This window comes from Moschus berezovskii, chromosome 22, assembly GCF_049115385.1.
Source record: "Moschus berezovskii isolate FMDL1 chromosome 22, NW_MosBer_1.0, whole genome shotgun sequence".
Classification (NCBI taxonomy): Eukaryota; Metazoa; Chordata; class Mammalia; order Artiodactyla; family Moschidae; genus Moschus; species Moschus berezovskii.
In genome coordinates, this window is record NC_142481.1 from 9,987,963 (window position 1) to 10,005,000 (window position 17,038).

The following is a 17,038-nucleotide window of genomic DNA, read 5'->3' on the forward strand; positions in this document are numbered from 1 at the left end:
CAGCTTCCTGTATGTAAACTAAATGGTAGCCACCCTTATTATTAGCTGGGGAGAAATCAAGTCCTTGAAGGGGTGTTTTATGACAGGCCTGGCACATTCTAGGGCCTCGATTCATACTTGCTGAATGACTGAGCAAACCCACCCACAGCACCTGAGTGTCTGAGGTGCTCACCCCTTTATCTCAGCACATTAGAGTCACAGCCAGCAGGACTGAGCTTCTGCTGTGTTCTAGGCACACTTACACCATCTCATTAACCCCCACAAAGACCCTCTGGGGACAGTCCAATTGTCCCATCTGAGAGATAAGAGAAATAGGCTCAGAGTGGAGAAGTCACCAACCTAAAGTTACCCAGAGATAGACATGCGCACATTTCCCCAGGAGAACAATATGCTTTCCGTCTGTGAGGTGGTGAGGATGTGTGGTCCTCCCTGGTTGCCATGGTTCTTCCAGGCTCCCCTAGGCTTTTATTTGGCTCTTCACCCTTCTAAAGAGGGGCAGAGTGGGAAGCTGACCACGGGAGGAAGGAAACTACCGCCCTTCCCCACCGGCCCTGCGCCTGACTCTACCGGCACAGCGTGCACCAGCCCTGACACTCCAGTCTGTTCGTGGCACTTTGGCCACGGTCGTTGGCGCGAGACCTGAGGCAAGGCTCTCTGTCCATCTGGAGGCCTCGGTCTTCCCACCTGTGGAATGGGCTGGGGTGTGTCGCGAGGGAGGGCGGGGTGACGCTCTGGGAGAGCAGGCTCACTCCGGAGAGCGGGCCGGACCTGACACCGTCTCCCACCCTTTCCCCTGCGGTGGGCGCCGGATGCAGGCCAGGCGAGATGGCTCCCTTCCTTAAAGGGCCAGACGCCTCCTCAGCCCCGGCCTCGCGACCTGTGGTGGGGGTGAAGGTGGCTTGCTCCTCCCTCACCAGCTGAGGGAAAAGTCAACTTTCCAGACACGGGTTTGCCGGCGGGAGGAATCAGCATCTCCCACCCCGGGTCCCCAGGCCTGGGCGGGGGAGGTGTTACCCCCGACTCGCAGGCGCGCTGAGCCCGCCCTCCTCTTCCGCCCCCAGGCTCTCATCAGGGTCCACCCTCTCTGACGTCACCAAGGTCGGTGCCGATTGGCCTACTGAACTGCCACTCTGAATACTTCCTCCTGGGCCGCAGCCGCGGAGTTAAACTTTGGAGGGGGAAAAAGAGCCACGGGCTCCCTGCGCTGAGCGACTTTCTCATCCCTCCCACCCCCCCCCCGCCACCCCACTGCCGATGATAACACCGCCTTCCCCGCGGGCCCCGACCGAATTTTTCTCCAACTTCCGAGACCTGTGAGATTCCCTCCTTAGCACCCCGGCCCTCGGGATCCCTCTGCCCATCCCCGGGCCCGCCATCGGATCCCTGGGATCCATTCGATCCCCGACTCAGAGGCTCCTGCTCTCCACCCCCAAGGTCTGGTGAATCCCTCTGGCCCTCTTCTTAAATGGATCCTCTTCCTAGAGCCACTGATTTCTCGACTCCACCTGCTCCCTTTCCAATCCCTTCTCTCTCCACGGATCCTTTGGATCCTGGGCTCTTCTGATCGCTGTGACCCGGACCTACTAGATTTTCTTCTTTGATTTCTTGGTATTTCCCAATTGCTGGCCCCCCTCCCCAAAACCACTAGATTTCTCCTTTCTGATCATCTGTGATCGTTTAATCCCCCGGGTGGGCGTCTGATCCACTAGATTCCTTTTCTCTAACTTCCCAGGGTCCCACCATCCTCGAGTTCCCTCAACGTGCCAGGCAGGGTTCTCTTCTTGGATCCCCGCTTATAAGATCCCTGGGATACAGTGACCCCGAGCCTCCCTGCTCAGCCTTCTCCAGCAGGATCCCGGGGTGGGTGCCGGGCGGCGGACCCCGGGCCTCGCCCTATGGCCGCCGCCCCCTCGCATCCCGCCGGGCTCCCGGGCTCTCCCGGGCCGGGGTCACCTTCGCCCTCCGGCGGCTTGGAACTGCAGTCGCCGCCACTGCTGCTGCCCCAGGTCCCGGCCCCGGGCTCGGGGGTCTCCTTCCACATCCAGATCGGGCTGACCCGCGAGTTCGTGCTGTTGCCCGCTGCCTCTGAGTTGGCCCACGTGAAGCAGCTGGCTTGCTCCATCGTTGACCAGAAGGTGAGCACGCAGGTTTCCCACCCTCCCACCCCCGCCCCAGCTTTAGGAGAGGTCTGGGGGGTGGGGGTGGGGGGCGCTGGCAGAGGTGGCTTCGAGCCCAGTATAAGGAAGAGGGAGAGTAGTGGACTAAGCCTTGGGCTGCTGAGGGGTGGGGGTGCAGTATTGGCCCTCCAGTTGCCTCCTCACCCCACTCCCCTTTGAGAGAGGCCTGGTCCGGGGTGGGGTGCCCCAGAGGCCTCCCCGAATTGCATGTCCCTGCATGTTGTTGTTCACTGCAGACAGCAGGGAGGAAGGGAGGGGCCAGCCAGGTGTAGGAGCTGAGAAGGAGCAAGCGGGAGCCCGAGATGTGGGAGACCTCCCTGCCTGGGCCCACCCCAGCCTCCGACTTGGTGGAAACAGTAGAAATTGAAGCCGGGCCGGCCTGGGCGATCGGGTGACATGTGTGGGTGTGGGTGTGGGTGCGTACCCTGGACTAACTGCCCGGGGCAAGTGAGGTCTCAGAGACCAATTTCTGCCCTCCCCCAGGCCGGAGGAGTGTGTGGAGGGGCAGGCGCACCTCTTCGAAATCCCCAGAGGTTCTGAGGTCTCTGCCCCCGCTCCTGATCGGTGTCCCCACCCTTCAGCTCTGAGGCTGGCCTGTCAACACGAGCCTTCCCCACTCCACCCCACTCTTTGCTTTGGGCGTCACGGTCACTGGAGTTGGGGCCTGGAGAATCTCATCAAGGGGAATATCGGGTGGGACACAGTGCTTGAATTCTAGAACGCTAAAAGTTAGAATAGTGGGCTACTCTACTGTTGGAGAAGGAAATGGCAACCCACTCCAGCGTTCTTGCCTGGAGAATCCCAGGGACAGGAGAGCCTGGTGGGCTGCCGTCTATGGGGTCGAACAGAGTCGGACACAACTGAAGCGACAGCAGCAGCAGCAACTACTGTTGGAATTTTGGACTTTAAAAATGTTAGAATTCTACATTGTTGGAATAAGCAACTGCTAGGTAACTGACTCCTCTGGTATTGAAGAGTTCAAACATTAGACCCTGAGGTGGTTGACTATTCGATTCCCATGTTGTTAGAATCCTAGAGCATTAAAATGTTAAAATTTTGGTACACTGGGTTGTAGAAATCCTTTCAGGCTAAGATATTCAAATATTAGAATCCTAGTTTGGCAGATCCCTACAACATTAAAATATTAGGCTAGCTACTGCTAATCTAGGTAGTTAAAAGTCTAAACCTTATAATAATTTGTTGGAATCTAGAAATGAATCCTATCATAGGAGCATGCTGGAATCCCCAAATATTCAAATTCTAGAATCTTCTTAGACTCCTGGAAATGGATTCTCTGGGCTTCAGAGAAAACACGAGGAACCTGGCCAAATCTCCCATTTTACAGACAAGGAAACTTAGAAAGACCCCAGGGGCAGTCAGGACTCGGGAATCCTGGCACCTGGGGACCCTCTCCTAGCAGCAAGAACAGATGAGTTTCCTTTGCCACCAACCCCCTTCCCCTCAACCAGCTCCTACACCCAACTCAGCCTGCTTCTTGGGGAAACAGGCTGGGGGGAGAGCGGTTGTTCCCTGGGTCAGATTCTTTATCTGCTCGAGTCCTCAGCCTACCCCCTCAGGCCTCACCCCAGTTTTCTTTTCTGCCTCCCTGTCCAGGTGTAGTAGGGCCCCTTTCCTTCCTTCCAGCGGCTCCACCTGGGTGGTTTCACTTTCTGTTCTACAGGTTTCATTTCCTGCCCCCCCCTCCCCAAGCTGGGCACTGGGGCACCTGGGTCCTTGGGGCTTTGGGTGGGGGCACCCTGCCTATCTCTCAACTCCTTGGAGCCCTAGACTTTCTGCACCCTCCACCCCAACCCCCCTCAACCAGGAGTCTTAAATCTCCTCCTTCCAGATTGCCCAGCCCCAGTGCTGGGCGTGGAGCCAGGTAACAGGGACAATAGATTCAGGAAGGAAACTGGTGGTTGGGGGACAAGGAGGAGGTAGGCTGGGAGCAGGAGGTGGTGTGGAGATAAGGGAAGGGGTGCTCACTCAGCCCTGCCCCTGTCACTTCCAAAAGATTCTAGGTCCCCAAAATCCCAGAGCCAATCTCCCTCCCCAACTCTCCAGGCGGCTCTCGCCCAGCACACCTGGGTCTCTGGCACCCTGCCCGGCTCGGCTCGAGCTGGGTTTGGGAGGGTACAGGCAGGAAGCAAGGGGCTGCGGGGTCTCTTTAGTTTCCGGGGGAAACGGCCGGCCCTGCCCTGGGAAGGTTCCAGACCGCTGCTCTGAGCTTTTCCGTCACCACGTCCCTCTCCCGCCCCCTCAGTTCCCCGAGTGTGGCTTCTACGGCCTTTACGACAAGATCCTGCTCTTCAAACATGACCCCACGTCGGCCAACCTCCTGCAGTTGGTGCGCTCCGCCGGAGACATCCAGGAGGGCGACCTGGTGGAGGTGGTATTGTCGGGTGAGAGGCCGAGGCCCGCCTAGGGGCGGAATCTCGAGCGGGGGGCGGGACATCGGTAGGAGGCGGGGCGGGGTAGGCCCAGACACTTAGTTCTTCAAGTTAGGGACCGGCGGTTCTAAGCGCTGGCTGCAAATTAGGAGCCCCGCGGGAGCTCTTAAAAACTCCCGCTTCCCGGAATGGGTAGATGCACACCGTGGAATTCGTCCCGCACTGAACGTAAATGAGCCAGAGCAACCGGGATGGATCTCACACACCTTGCTTAAGGGACAGAAGCTAAGCTAGGCATTGAATCATGCCATTTACGAAGCACAAAGACATTTACTCTATTTTGGCAGAAACCAGGAGAGTGGGTGCCTCTGAGGAAGCTGCAGTGGGCGGGGGCGGAGGCGGGGGTAGGTCACAGCGGTTGAAACTTCCATTTATCCATCAGGATGCTGGTGACGCGGCGTAAACAGTTTGACGGTTCATCGAGCTACGCGTTTCTGATTTGCCCCTTTCTAGACCTACGCGTCACTTTGATATAAAGTTCAAAATGTTTTCTGTGTCTCCTCTCGATGACATGCTTAATTCAATCAGATTCTGCAGCGGGAGATGAAACCCGGCCACCTGGATTTTCAGCCAGAATCTAGCCCACCCACTGGCCATTCCCATTTGATAGATGCGCAAGCTCTCAGCATTTAGAGGACTCTTTAGCCCTTGGTTCTTTCAGAAAGGCTGAGGTGGGTGGGAAGTACCTTCCTTACCCAGGTTGTGTGTCCTCCCTTGCCCCCACCCTCACCCTGAGTGCTGCAATGCTCAGTAAAATTTGTTGGACGGATGGATGACAATTAGAAGCTTGAATTTACCTCCCTCCTAGAGTCTCACAACCCTTGGATGTTATCTTCATCCTGGTCTCCCCCCCAAACCCTAGTCTCGTTCATGTAGCTATCTTCCTGACGCTTTTACCGGGTGCCTCCAGGCATCTCAGATATAGCCTGTCCAAGACAGAAATCTTGATTTTGCCTTCTTTTTTTGTCACACTGCTGGGCATATGGGCTCTTAGTTCCCCCACCAAGGATTGGACCCATGCCTTCTGCAGTGGAAGTGCAGTGTCTTAACCACTGGACCACCAGGGAAGTCCCCTGCCCTTCTAAGCCTTCTCTTCCCACAATCTTCTCCAGCTTGGTGAAGGATATCACCATTCACACAGGTGCTCATGCCCCAAACCTTAGGTCATTCCTGACTCTTCTTTTTCTCGTACCCCTTTACTTGGTCCATTTTCAGACCTACTGATTTCACTCTTAATTTACATCCTGAAGCTATTTCTTATCCTCTCCATGGATCCAAGCCACCATCACTTCCTGCCTAGATTATTGCAGTAACACCTAAGTCAACTCATGACATTCCACTGTTCAGAATCCTCCCCCCCAGTACCCTTGGAAGAAAAAATACAAACTCCTCCTCAATGTGGTCTCAAAGCTGTGCATGTCCTGGCCCCGGCCAGTTCCCTGATTCATCTCTTAACCCTGTCCTTCTTACTTTCTTTGTTCCAACCATCTTGTCTGCCTTCTGTCCCTTGAAGAAGCCAAGCTCCCTTCCACCTCAGGGCCTTTGCACTTGCTATTTTGTTTTTGGTTTTGGCGTTTTTGTTTTTTGTGTTTTTATTTTTAACATTTCTTTACTTATTTTGCTGAGCCAGGTCTTATTTTTGGCTTGTGGGATCTAGTTCCCTGACCAGGGATCAAACCTGGGCCTCCTGCATTGGGAATGTAGAATCTTAGCCACTGAATCACCAGGAAGTCCCTATTCTTTTATTTTATTTTTGTAGTGTTTCTTGTCTTTTTCCTCAAAAGAATGTCAGCTCTCTGAGAGTGGGGCGAAAAATCTCTCTTGTTCAGAGCTTTATTCTGAGCGTGTAAACAGTGCTTGGCACATAGAACACAGTCCCCTTTCCATTGCATAATATAAGAAAAGTAACTTAATGATAGACAGAAATTTGGGTGGGGGTAGGGAGCCCAACAAGATTTAGTCCAAAACCAAAACTTTTAAAATAATAGCTTACATATTATTAAGCATTTTCTCTGTGTCAGGTACTATTTTAAGAGTTTTCCAGGACTTCCCTGGCAGTCCAGTTGTTAGGACTCCAAGCTCACTGCCAACGGCCCAGGTTTAATCCCTGGTCTGGGAACTAAAATCCCATCAGCAATGTGGTAAGGCGCAAAACAAAACAAACAAACAAAAAGAATAGAGCTTTCCATATATTCATTTAACCCATGAAAAAGAACTGTAAGCAGATACTATTAAGATACTGAGATGTCCCTGGTGGTCCAGTGGCTAAGACTCTGTGCTCCCAATGCAGGGGGCCAGGGTTCGATCTCTGGTTGGGGAACTAGATCCCACATCCCACAGCTAAGATCCAGTGCAGCTAAATAATGTACTTTAAAAAAAAGAAAGAAAAAAGATACTGGACCTGTTCTTTGCTAGATTCCTGCATGGCCCAGACCCTTACCTTTTTCAGGCCTATATCTTCATGTCATCACCTCAAGAAAGCCTTCCCTGACTACCTGTTTTATTTTGGCCATTCAGCACAGCTTTCAAGGATCTTAGTTCCCCAACCAGGGATTGATCCCCAGCCCCAGGCAGTGAAAGCACCAAGTTCTAACCACTGGACCGCCAGGGACTTCCCCTGACCACCTATTTAAAATGGTACCTCTTGCATCTTCCCTATCTAACCTTTTTGCTTAATTTTTCTTCCAAGCATTTACTGACTTCTCACTTAGTGTATATTTTATTGCTTAAAAATTTCAGCAGCAGTATGTACATGGGGTCAAAAAGATCCCCTGGAGAAGGCAGTGGCAACCCACTCTAGTATTCTTGCCTGGAGAATCCCACGGACAGAGGAACCTGGCGGGCTAGCAAAAAGTCGGACACGACTAGCAACTAACACTCTCATGTACAGGGTTAAAAGCATGAACTCTAGAGCCATCTTGGCCTAGATTTGAATTTGAGTTCTGCACCTTGCTAGCTGTGTGACCTTGGCAAATTGCTTCACCTATCTGTGCTGTAGTCTTTTCGTCTAGAAAATAGAGATAATCATGTACCTCAGTGGGCTCTTGAGAAGGCTAAATTTGTTAATATTATAAAGTACTCAGCACAGTGTGGCTCGGTGGCTCAGTGGTAGAGAACCCAATGCAGGAGACACAGGTGTGTGTGATCTCTGGATCAGGAAGATCCCCTGGAGAAGGAAATGGCAGCCCAAGTATTCTTGCTTGGGAAATCCCATGGCGGGCTACAGACTCCACAAAAGACTCGAACACAACTTAGCAACTAAACAGCAACAACAGCTCAGCATAGCACCTGGCACAGAGTAACTGCTAGATTGGGAGACTGTTAAATGAGAGTATTTCTCTGACTTATTTTGTCAGTCTCCCTTACTAGAGGCCAGGCAGAGATTTTGTCTGTGTTGTTCTACATAGTGTCCCCAGCCCCTGGAACAATATCCAGTAATTATTTGTTGAATTTCCATTTTACAGATGAGAAAAGTGAGAAACATAGGTATTTTGTTTTGTCTTTCTCTCTCTTTTTTTTACACTTCCCAGATCAAGTAGATCAGAAACTCTGACGGTGGGACCCAAGCAAGCATTTGTATTTTTTTTTAGTTAAACATTTTTAAATTGTGATGAAATATACATAACATAAAACTACCATCTTAACCATTTTAAAAGTCCAGTGTTTAGCAGTGTTAATCACATTCACATTGTTATGCAATTAACCTCCAAAACTGCTTTTCATATTGCAAAACTGGAACTCTGTACCCGTTAAACAACTCCGCATTCCCCCTCCCCTCAGCTCCTGGCATAGGTACATAGGTGTTCTGGCCAGTGGTGGAGCTGGGATTTGAACCCAGGTCGAATGTAGGATGCGAGTAAATGATTGAAGGAGAGATCAAACCTTGCAGCCAGGAGGACTGTGAGAAACCTGGGAACGCGGAGGCTGAAATGGCCACCGCTGGTCGCGGCTCAACCATGCGCCCCTCCCTGCTGCCTGCAGCTTCGGCCACCTTCGAGGACTTCCAGATCCGCCCGCATGCCCTCACCGTGCATTCGTACCGAGCGCCTGCCTTCTGCGACCATTGCGGGGAGATGCTCTTCGGCCTAGTTCGCCAGGGCCTCAAGTGCGATGGTGAGAGACCGAGGGTGCTGGAGGCGGGGCCAAGAGGAAGGGCGTGAGCGGGAGGGCGGGGCCGAGGCGGAGCTCAGGACCTGGAGGTGGGGCCTAAGAGGCGGGGCTCGGAAGGGGAGGTGAGCGCCCAGAGGCAGGGCTTGGGGGAGGAACTGGAGGTGGGGGCAGGAGGCGGGGCCTGGGTGGGGCTCGGTTTGTGGGTGGGGGTGGGGACTGGGAGGTGGAGCTCCGAGGGAGACGTGAGAGAGAGGCTTTGGGGTAGAAAAGGGGTGATGGAGAAGAGAGTGGAACCCATACCAGTCAGGCACCAGCGGGAGAAACAGAGCCTGTAGGGAGCATATGTTAAGGGATCTTGGGGGAAGGAATTGGCTTCCAGGATTGTGGGCGCTGGCAACTCTGAAATCCACGGGGTGGGTCGTCAGGAAGGGCAGGCTGGAACTCTCAGGCAAGAGCTGAAACGTCTCCACCTGGGAACTCTCAGGTTGTTCTTTAAACCTTTCAACTGACTGAAACAGGCCCACCCAGATTAACTAGGATGATTTCCCTCACTTAAAGTCAGCTGATTGTGGACTTGAATCACATCGCCAACTACCTTCGCAGTAACACGCAGATTAATAACTGGGGATGTGACACATAGAGCTGACCATCAGCGTCCACCCCTTGGCAACTTGGCACTCCCTTCTCCTAGGGCTGTCCTAACAAAAGATCATGGGCTGGGTGGTATAAACAATGGAAATTTATTTTCTCTCGGTTCTGGAGGCTGGAAAGTCCAAGACCTGGGTTCTGACAAGATATGGTTCCTGGTGAGGGCTGTCTTCCTAGCTTGCAATGGCCACCATCTCATTGTGTGTTCACATAGCACGTGGGGAGAGGGCAATTTTTCATCTCTTCTTTTTATAAGGATCCCAGTCCCCCTGATCAGGGCCCCATCCTTAGGGCCTCGCTTTAACTTAATTCCTTCCTTAAAGGCCCCATCTCCAAATACAGTCACATTGACAATTAGGGCTTCAATAGATGAATCTGGGGGAGAACACAAGCATTCAGTCCATAACAAGCACCCTTACGCATCTCCTTAAGTCATACTTTAAAAAAAATAAAGGAACACAGTGTGTTCTTTTGAGACAAGTTGTCTTAAGGTTAAGCCCAAGAGTTGGGATCCACAGGTTCACTGTTTCTGTCTTTGATGCTTCCGATCGGGAACGTTGAGATCACGCCTACCCTGAAGATGAGGGCAGCACTGCATACCTTAGCTGGGCTCTATACACAGCAAATGAGGACCATCCATTCTAAGATGATGATCTGCACCACCATTGTTTATTCAGTGTGAACCACCATTAGAGGGTATTCTCAGATGTTCCATTGTCTAAGGAGCTGTGGCTTTGTGGCTGTCAGGCTCATATGGAAATCTGGAGTCCCTGATACCCTATGTTTCAGATGGCCCACAGCACTGGTTAGGATTCTTATCATGCATTCCTAAATATGGGACTTCCTTAGTGGTTCAGCAGTAAAGAATCTGCCTGCAATGCAGGCAGGAAGTGCAGGTTCAATCCCTGGGGTCAGAAAGATACCCTGGAGGAGGAGGGGCATGGCAACCCACACCAGTATTCTTGCCTGGAGAATCCCATGGACAGAGGAGCATGGAGGGCCACAGTCTGCGTGTGCACATGAATGTTAAATCGCTTCAGTCATGTCCAACTCTCTGCAACCCCATGGACGGTAGCCCGCCAGGCTCCTCTATCCATGGGATTCTCCAGGCAAGAATACTGGAGTGGGTTGCCATGCCCTCCTCCAGGGGATCTTCCCGACTCAGGAATCAAACCTATGTCTCCTGCAGCTCCTGCATTGCAGGCAGATTCTTTACCACTAAGCCACCAGGGAAGCCCGGGCTACAGTCTGTGGGGTAACAAAGAGTCACACATGACTGAAGCTACTGAGCAGCAACAGCAGCCATAAATATGGTTGTGGAGGACTTCCCTGGTGGGCCAGTGGTTAAGACTCTACTCTTCCACTGCAGGGGACACAGGTTTGACCTCTGGTCGGGGAACTAAGATCCTGCATGCCGCATAGCCAAAAAACATCAACAAAAAGCAAAGCATGATTAAATACACTCGTGGCATTATTTAAGGGCTCTAGAGATAATAACTGTATTTAGGCCTGCAAAAACCAATTTAGTGCATTCAAAGCTGCTATCAGTATTGCCATCGTCCACACATCGTGTCGAACTCTTGATGTCTTGGTTTGCATAACCTTCATCATGGCGTATCCCTGGTGTCATTAAGTTCTAATGGCCATTCTCCGAGTGGACTTCATTGGCCCGGGGTCACAGATGATGGTCCGAGTACACGTGGTTCCAAAAGAGGCCCAAATGCCTGTCCTTAATGCCAGTGACAACCTTCCTACAGGAGATTGACTCCACTTTGGTATTCGTGCTAGGAGTCAAAGATGAGATTCTGAAATTCTGTGAAGCATGTGAGTGACTAAAGACCGAAACTGAGACATGGTTCCGGTGTGCGAGTTGCCATCCTGGAACTCCTAGCAGTGCCAACAGCAGTCCTGAGGCTTGCATCTGCAGTTGTGACATCATGCATTCGAGACTGCCTAGGAGGAGGAATTACTGAGCAGGAAAGTCTGTAACAGGCGGGCTGTCAGAAGACAGGTTTCATGAGGTGTTTCAAAAGAAGTTTCCAAAGGATGGAGGAGCTTTTTTTTTTTTTTTTTTAGTATTTCTTTGTTTGTGTGGCTGTGCTGGGTTTTAGCTGCAGCATTCCAGCTGTTAGTTGGAGTATGTGGTATCTATTTCCCTGACCAGGAATCGAACCCAGGCCCCTTGCGTTGGAAAGCATGGAGTCTTAGGCAAGGGAGTCCCTGCTCCAGAGGGCAGTCCTGGAGTCATCTGGAATTATCAGAGATGTATGGAGAAGCATCAGGAAGTCCAGAAGGAAATGACAAGCTAAGCCTGACTCTATCATGGTCAAGGCTTAAAAATAGAAAGGAAAGAACAAAGTCACACTTCCACCTTATATGACACAACCATCCGGAGTGGGACTGAAAATGTGCTCTTTCTCCAGAAAGCAATTTCCTCGTGTGATAGTCCCTCTTCTCCTTTGATATCCTGTAACTTAGGTATCGGGACTCTCCAGGTGGCTCAGTGGCAAAGAATCCGCCTGCCAATGAAGGAGACGTGGGTTCGATCCCTGGGTTGGATAGATCCCCTGGAGAAGGAAATGACAACCCACTCCAGTATTCTTGCCTGGAGAATCCCATGGACAGAGGAGCCTGGAGCTGCTACAGTCCAGGGGGTGGCAATAGAGTCAGACACGACTTATCAACTGAACAGCAACAATTTACATATCATGATATAAAGCTAGTTATTATTAATATGTTAGAGGATAACGGGGTATAAGAGGGAAGAAGCAAATGTTTGGTATCCGCGTGTATTCATAACAAAGTAAGGAAGAAATAGTCATAACAGTCCTCGCGGCTGCAACTAGCCACGTGGCTTTGGCTTCCTTGTCTTCCTTCTCCACTGCCTGGTCCATATTTCCCTCGCCCTCAGCCGACACCTCACCTGCCCAGGGTGGTGGCCCAAACCTTTCTTTCTTTCTTTCTTTTCCGGCTGTCCCACGCATCTTGGAGCTTATTTTCCCAACCAGGGATTGCACCCACATCCGCAACAGCGAAAGCGCAGAGTCCTAACCACACGACTGCCAGGGAATTCCCCAGACCTTTATTCCTGCAGTCTCTTAGCCCTTAGCAGTTCTGCCTGAATTGGGTTTTGTAGTTTTCCGTTGAAGTTAATTACACTAGGAAGAGGTATCTCGAGGGATCTGCTCTATTCCAGAGCTTCAGAAAAGGAGGAGGAGGGGGTGAGCGGAGCTTTAGAGCCCGAACCGGGTAGAGGCTATGAAGCTGACCGTCTGGCGCCCCCCACAGGCTGCGGACTGAATTACCACAAGCGCTGCGCCTTCAGCATCCCCAACAACTGCAGCGGGGCACGCAAGCGACGCCTGTCGTCCACGTCTCTGGCCAGCAGCCACTCGGTGCGCCTGGGCACCTCTGAGTCCCTGCTCAGCATGACTGATGAGCTGGTGAGCGGCTGGGGGAATGGAGAGGGTGAGTGGCTGGAGGCTGAGGGGGCTCCGGTGTAGGGGCAGCTCACTGGAGTGTCCCTTCCACTCTTGACGTCTGATAGAGCCGTAGTACCACCGAGCTCATCCCTCGCCGCCCTCCCTCGTCCTCCTCTTCATCTTCTGCCTCGTCCTACACCGGTCGCCCCATCGAGCTGGATAAGATGCTGCTGTCCAAGGTCAAGGTGCCACACACCTTCCTCATCCACAGCTACACACGGCCCACCGTCTGCCAGGCTTGCAAGAAACTCCTCAAGGGCCTCTTTCGCCAGGGCCTGCAGTGCAAAGGTCAGCGAGGGCCCCGGGGTGCGGGTTGGGGGGGCGGAGACAGAGTCAGAATCCGCCCCCACCTACACACACACTCTTAAGAGGCTTAGGATCTCGGCTGGGCTTGTGGCTGGAAACAAGAACCTCTGGCCTGTTCTTTAGAAGCACGGGGTCTCAGAGGGGAGTGCCCTGAATCCTGGTGTTCTAGAACCTTTGGAATTCTGGAATCCTAGAACCTCAGTCCTTGGAAACTTGTAATCCTAGTGCCTGAGAAATCTAGATTCATATGACTCTCACCATGGAATTCTAAAACTGTAGAACTTGAGAATTCTCAAATCAGAGAATTGTAGAAACAAGTTTCAAGACTTCTGGATCATAGGATTCAACAGAATGAATCACAGAACCTTAGACTCAGAAATATTAAAACTCTCAAGTTACAGATTCTCAGTGTCCATTGTTTGTTTTCATACCTTATTCAAGACTCCCCAGTGTATTTAATTGCATTGAGCAACTGCAGCTGCATGCAACAAATTCTGGTAAATTCTCTTGTCATATCTGTTCTATGACAAATATTTTCTATGTCCTTGTTATGGTTTCTTAGATGCACCCATCATTTAAAAGTGGACATTTAATTTCCAAATACATGGGATTTTTAAAGTGAAAAAAAAAGATTCTCAGAATGTTACAACTTTAAAACCATAGGAAGTGAGAATGATAGAAACCTAGAAACAACACATTTGAGTCTGAGAAGTCTAGAACCATATAGCCTTGGAGGCATCTTAGAAATCTAGGATCCCAGAACTTTGAATGATCAAATTCTGGAATACCAGAAGTCTAGATCCATGAAAAGTTAGAGCCTTCCAATTCTAGGATTCGTCAGAACCAGAAAATTCTAGAATCTTAGATGTTTGGAGCTAAAGAACCATAGAAACATTAAGTTCTAGGTTAATGGGTGTACAGAATCCTGAGAATTTTGACATTCTCAGATTCTGGAGGCTTAGAAGTCTATGGTTTTTCCCGTGGTCATATATGGATGTGAGAGTTGGACTGTGAAGAAAGCTGATCGCCGAAGAATCGATGCTTTTGAACTGTGGTGTTGGAGAAGACTCTTGAGAGTCCCTTATACTGCAAGGAGATCCAACCAGTCTATTCTAAAGGAGATCAATCCTGGATATTCATTGGAGGGACTGATGCTAAAGCTGAAACTGCAATACTTTGGCCACCTCATGCAACGAGTTGACTCACTGGAAAAGACTCTGATGCTGGGAAAGGTTGGGGGCGGGAGGAGAAGGGGACGACAGAGAATGAGATGGCTGGATGGCATCACCGACTCTGGACGTGGGTTTGAGTGTACTCCGGGAGTTGGTGATGGACAGGGAGGCCTGGCGTGCTTTGATTCATGGGGTCGCGGAGAGTCGGACACGACTGAGCGACTGAACTGAACTGAACTGAACTGAACTAAGAAGTCTAGAATCATAGAAGTGTAGAGTCACCAAATTTAGACTGAGTCCTAGGACTGTCAGGCCATGAACACTTCATGTGGCCCTCTTCCATTTAATCGAACCACTCCATAGTTGAGGACTTTGACTCAAAGGCAGGATGACCAGAGTAGGATCAGTTAGCTTTCCTGCCCCACAAAGCAAGAACAGACTCTTTTGAGATTGGGGACTAGGGGTCAAGGGTCAACCCTTAGAGGTGACCTCTCTTCTCTCCCTCCCACTCATCTCCACATTCCTGTCCTCCTGCCACCAGATTGCAAGTTCAACTGTCACAAACGCTGCGCCACCCGCGTCCCTAACGACTGTCTGGGGGAGGCACTCATCAATGGAGGTAAGAAGCTAGGGGTGCTGAGTGGGAAAGGGCGACAGGACTGGGTGGAGGCCCCTCTGATTTCCCTGTCCCCCCAGATGTGCCCATGGAGGAGGCCACTGATTTCAGCGAGGCTGACAAGAGCTCCCTCACGGATGAGCCAGATGACTCTGGTTTCATCCCCGGCTCCCACTCGGAGAATGCTCTCCATGCCAGCGAGGAGGAGGAAGGCGAGGGGGGCAAATCTGAGAGGTACCCAGGGCACCATCCAGTGAAGGCCCTTCCCCATCCCTACCGTGGGTTGACTTCAACCTGTACTTTTACATTTCCATTTCCTGAGACCTGTTGCAGGAGTAGCAAGCAACCTGGTGTGGCTGAAGCAGGGAGAATGAGGGGAAAAGGAGAATGAGGGGAACGAGGAGAAGTGAGGCCGGTGGGGGCGGGGGGTGGGTATTCAGATCACAGTGGTCACCCTGAGTTTCCTCCTAATGCCACCGGTCCTGGCCGCCTGGAACCTCAGAACCCCTTTCTCCCAGGTCTTTCCTATCATTAACAGAGTGATAAGCTCTCAGAGTTGGACCTTGAAGCACTTGAGAATAGAGGGCTATTGGGAGAGGCAGCCTATTTCACAGATGAGGAAATTGAGTCTCAGAGAGGCAAAGAGAAGTGGCCACAGCCAGTCCAGTCCAGGTTCTCACACAGGGATCAAGAGATTGTTGGTTCTGGAGTTGCACAAGTCACTTAATTTTTCTCTGCCTTCATTTCCTCACTGTAACAATAGCGTGTGCACAGAGAGGTTGCGTCACTTGCTGGGTGTCACACAGCTGGCTCCACCATCAGTGGGTTCAGTACTAATTACCACTTATCGGGGGCCCACGAAGTGCCAAACACTCTGCTAAGCTCCTAAGAAGGGCTTCACTTCTCACAACAACCCTTTGGGTGGAGAAACTGAGGCACAAAGAGATTAGTGCTTGCCAGGCAGCCTGACTTTGGAAACCAGCCTCTTAATGTGGGTCTCTCAAGAGTCGCCTTCCTCATTATGGTAAATCTGGAAACACAGGCAAAGAAGTGTGGCCGAAATTGCCCTAGCTACTCAGAGATTGACTCCCACTTCCCCACCCTTCCCCCTGCTGTAGCCCCAGGCACTATGGTTATTTTCCGCTTGTAACCTCTCACTCCTTCTCTCCCCGACTCTCAGCTCCCTGGGGTACATCCCCCTAATGAGGGTGGTGCAGTCCGTGCGACACACAACGCGGAAATCCAGCACAACGCTTCGAGAGGGCTGGGTGGTTCATTACAGCAACAAGGATACACTGGTGAGTGGGGGCGGGGGGGCCAGGTAGGTGGGGCTAGAGTTGGAGGAGGTGGGGTTTGAGGGGGCGGGGCTGGTTGGGGCTTGGAATGGGCGGAGTCATGCTGGAGGCAGAGCTAGAAATGGGTGGCTCTAGGGGTTTGGGGGCGGGGCGGGTTTGGGGCGGGACTAAGGCAAGGTCAGGGGTGAGGCGGGACTAGAATTAGGGGCGGGGTTTGGCTGGGATTAGCGTCAGAGCAGCAGTAGTATGGGGGGCAGACGACCTCACCCTCTCAAGCACCTCTCCCAACAGAGGAAGCGGCACTATTGGCGCCTGGACTGCAAGTGCATCACGCTCTTCCAGAACAACACGACCAACAGATACTACAAGGTGGGCCTTCTGGCTCCCAGATCCCCCAGCCCTCTCCTCTTTGTCCGCTGTATTCTCCCTTCCTCTCTCAGTTGCTTCAGCCCAAGGCCTGCGAATCACACCCTCTGCCCACCCCCTGCTTGTACGCTCCCGTCCAATCAGCAAGTGTCGCCCATGTGGATGCCGTGCCCTCAGTTTGACTTCGGCTCCATCACTTTTCAGCTGGGGGACCCAGGCAAGTTACCTCACCTCTCTGCACCCTGCGCCTCTCACCTGTAAAGGGCGTCCAAGAATAGTCCTTGCCTCAGGGCTGTGCCAGAATTCAAAGAAATAATCTGTGTGGAGCAATTAGTTTAGGACCAGGCATATGTTAAGCTCCATTGCACTCCCAGTAATTTTTTAAGTGTGTTATTATTACTTTATAGTTAGTTTAT

The 17,038-nt window shown here is 51.7% G+C and overlaps 1 protein-coding gene across 2 annotated transcripts in view; it reads left to right on the plus strand.

The window, feature by feature from the left end:
* Positions 1–1,232: 1,232 nt before the first annotated feature.
* Positions 1,233–17,038, plus strand: part of PRKD2 (protein kinase D2) — a 31,824-nt gene continuing 16,018 nt past the window's right edge. Inside the window, exons 1-9 of one of the 2 annotated variants that reach the window (XM_055411793.2) lie at positions 1,233–2,135; positions 4,441–4,579; positions 8,609–8,740; positions 12,674–12,828; positions 12,933–13,155; positions 14,887–14,964; positions 15,042–15,195; positions 16,142–16,259; positions 16,548–16,625. In XM_055411793.2, the coding sequence (XP_055267768.1) occupies positions 1,896–2,135; positions 4,441–4,579; positions 8,609–8,740; positions 12,674–12,828; positions 12,933–13,155; positions 14,887–14,964; positions 15,042–15,195; positions 16,142–16,259; positions 16,548–16,625 (1,317 nt within the window). In that variant the 5' untranslated portion in view covers positions 1,233–1,895. The remainder of the gene's footprint in view (positions 2,136–4,440; positions 4,580–8,608; positions 8,741–12,673; positions 12,829–12,932; positions 13,156–14,886; positions 14,965–15,041; positions 15,196–16,141; positions 16,260–16,547; positions 16,626–17,038) is intronic. The other variant, XM_055411794.2, reaches the window with a different exon arrangement.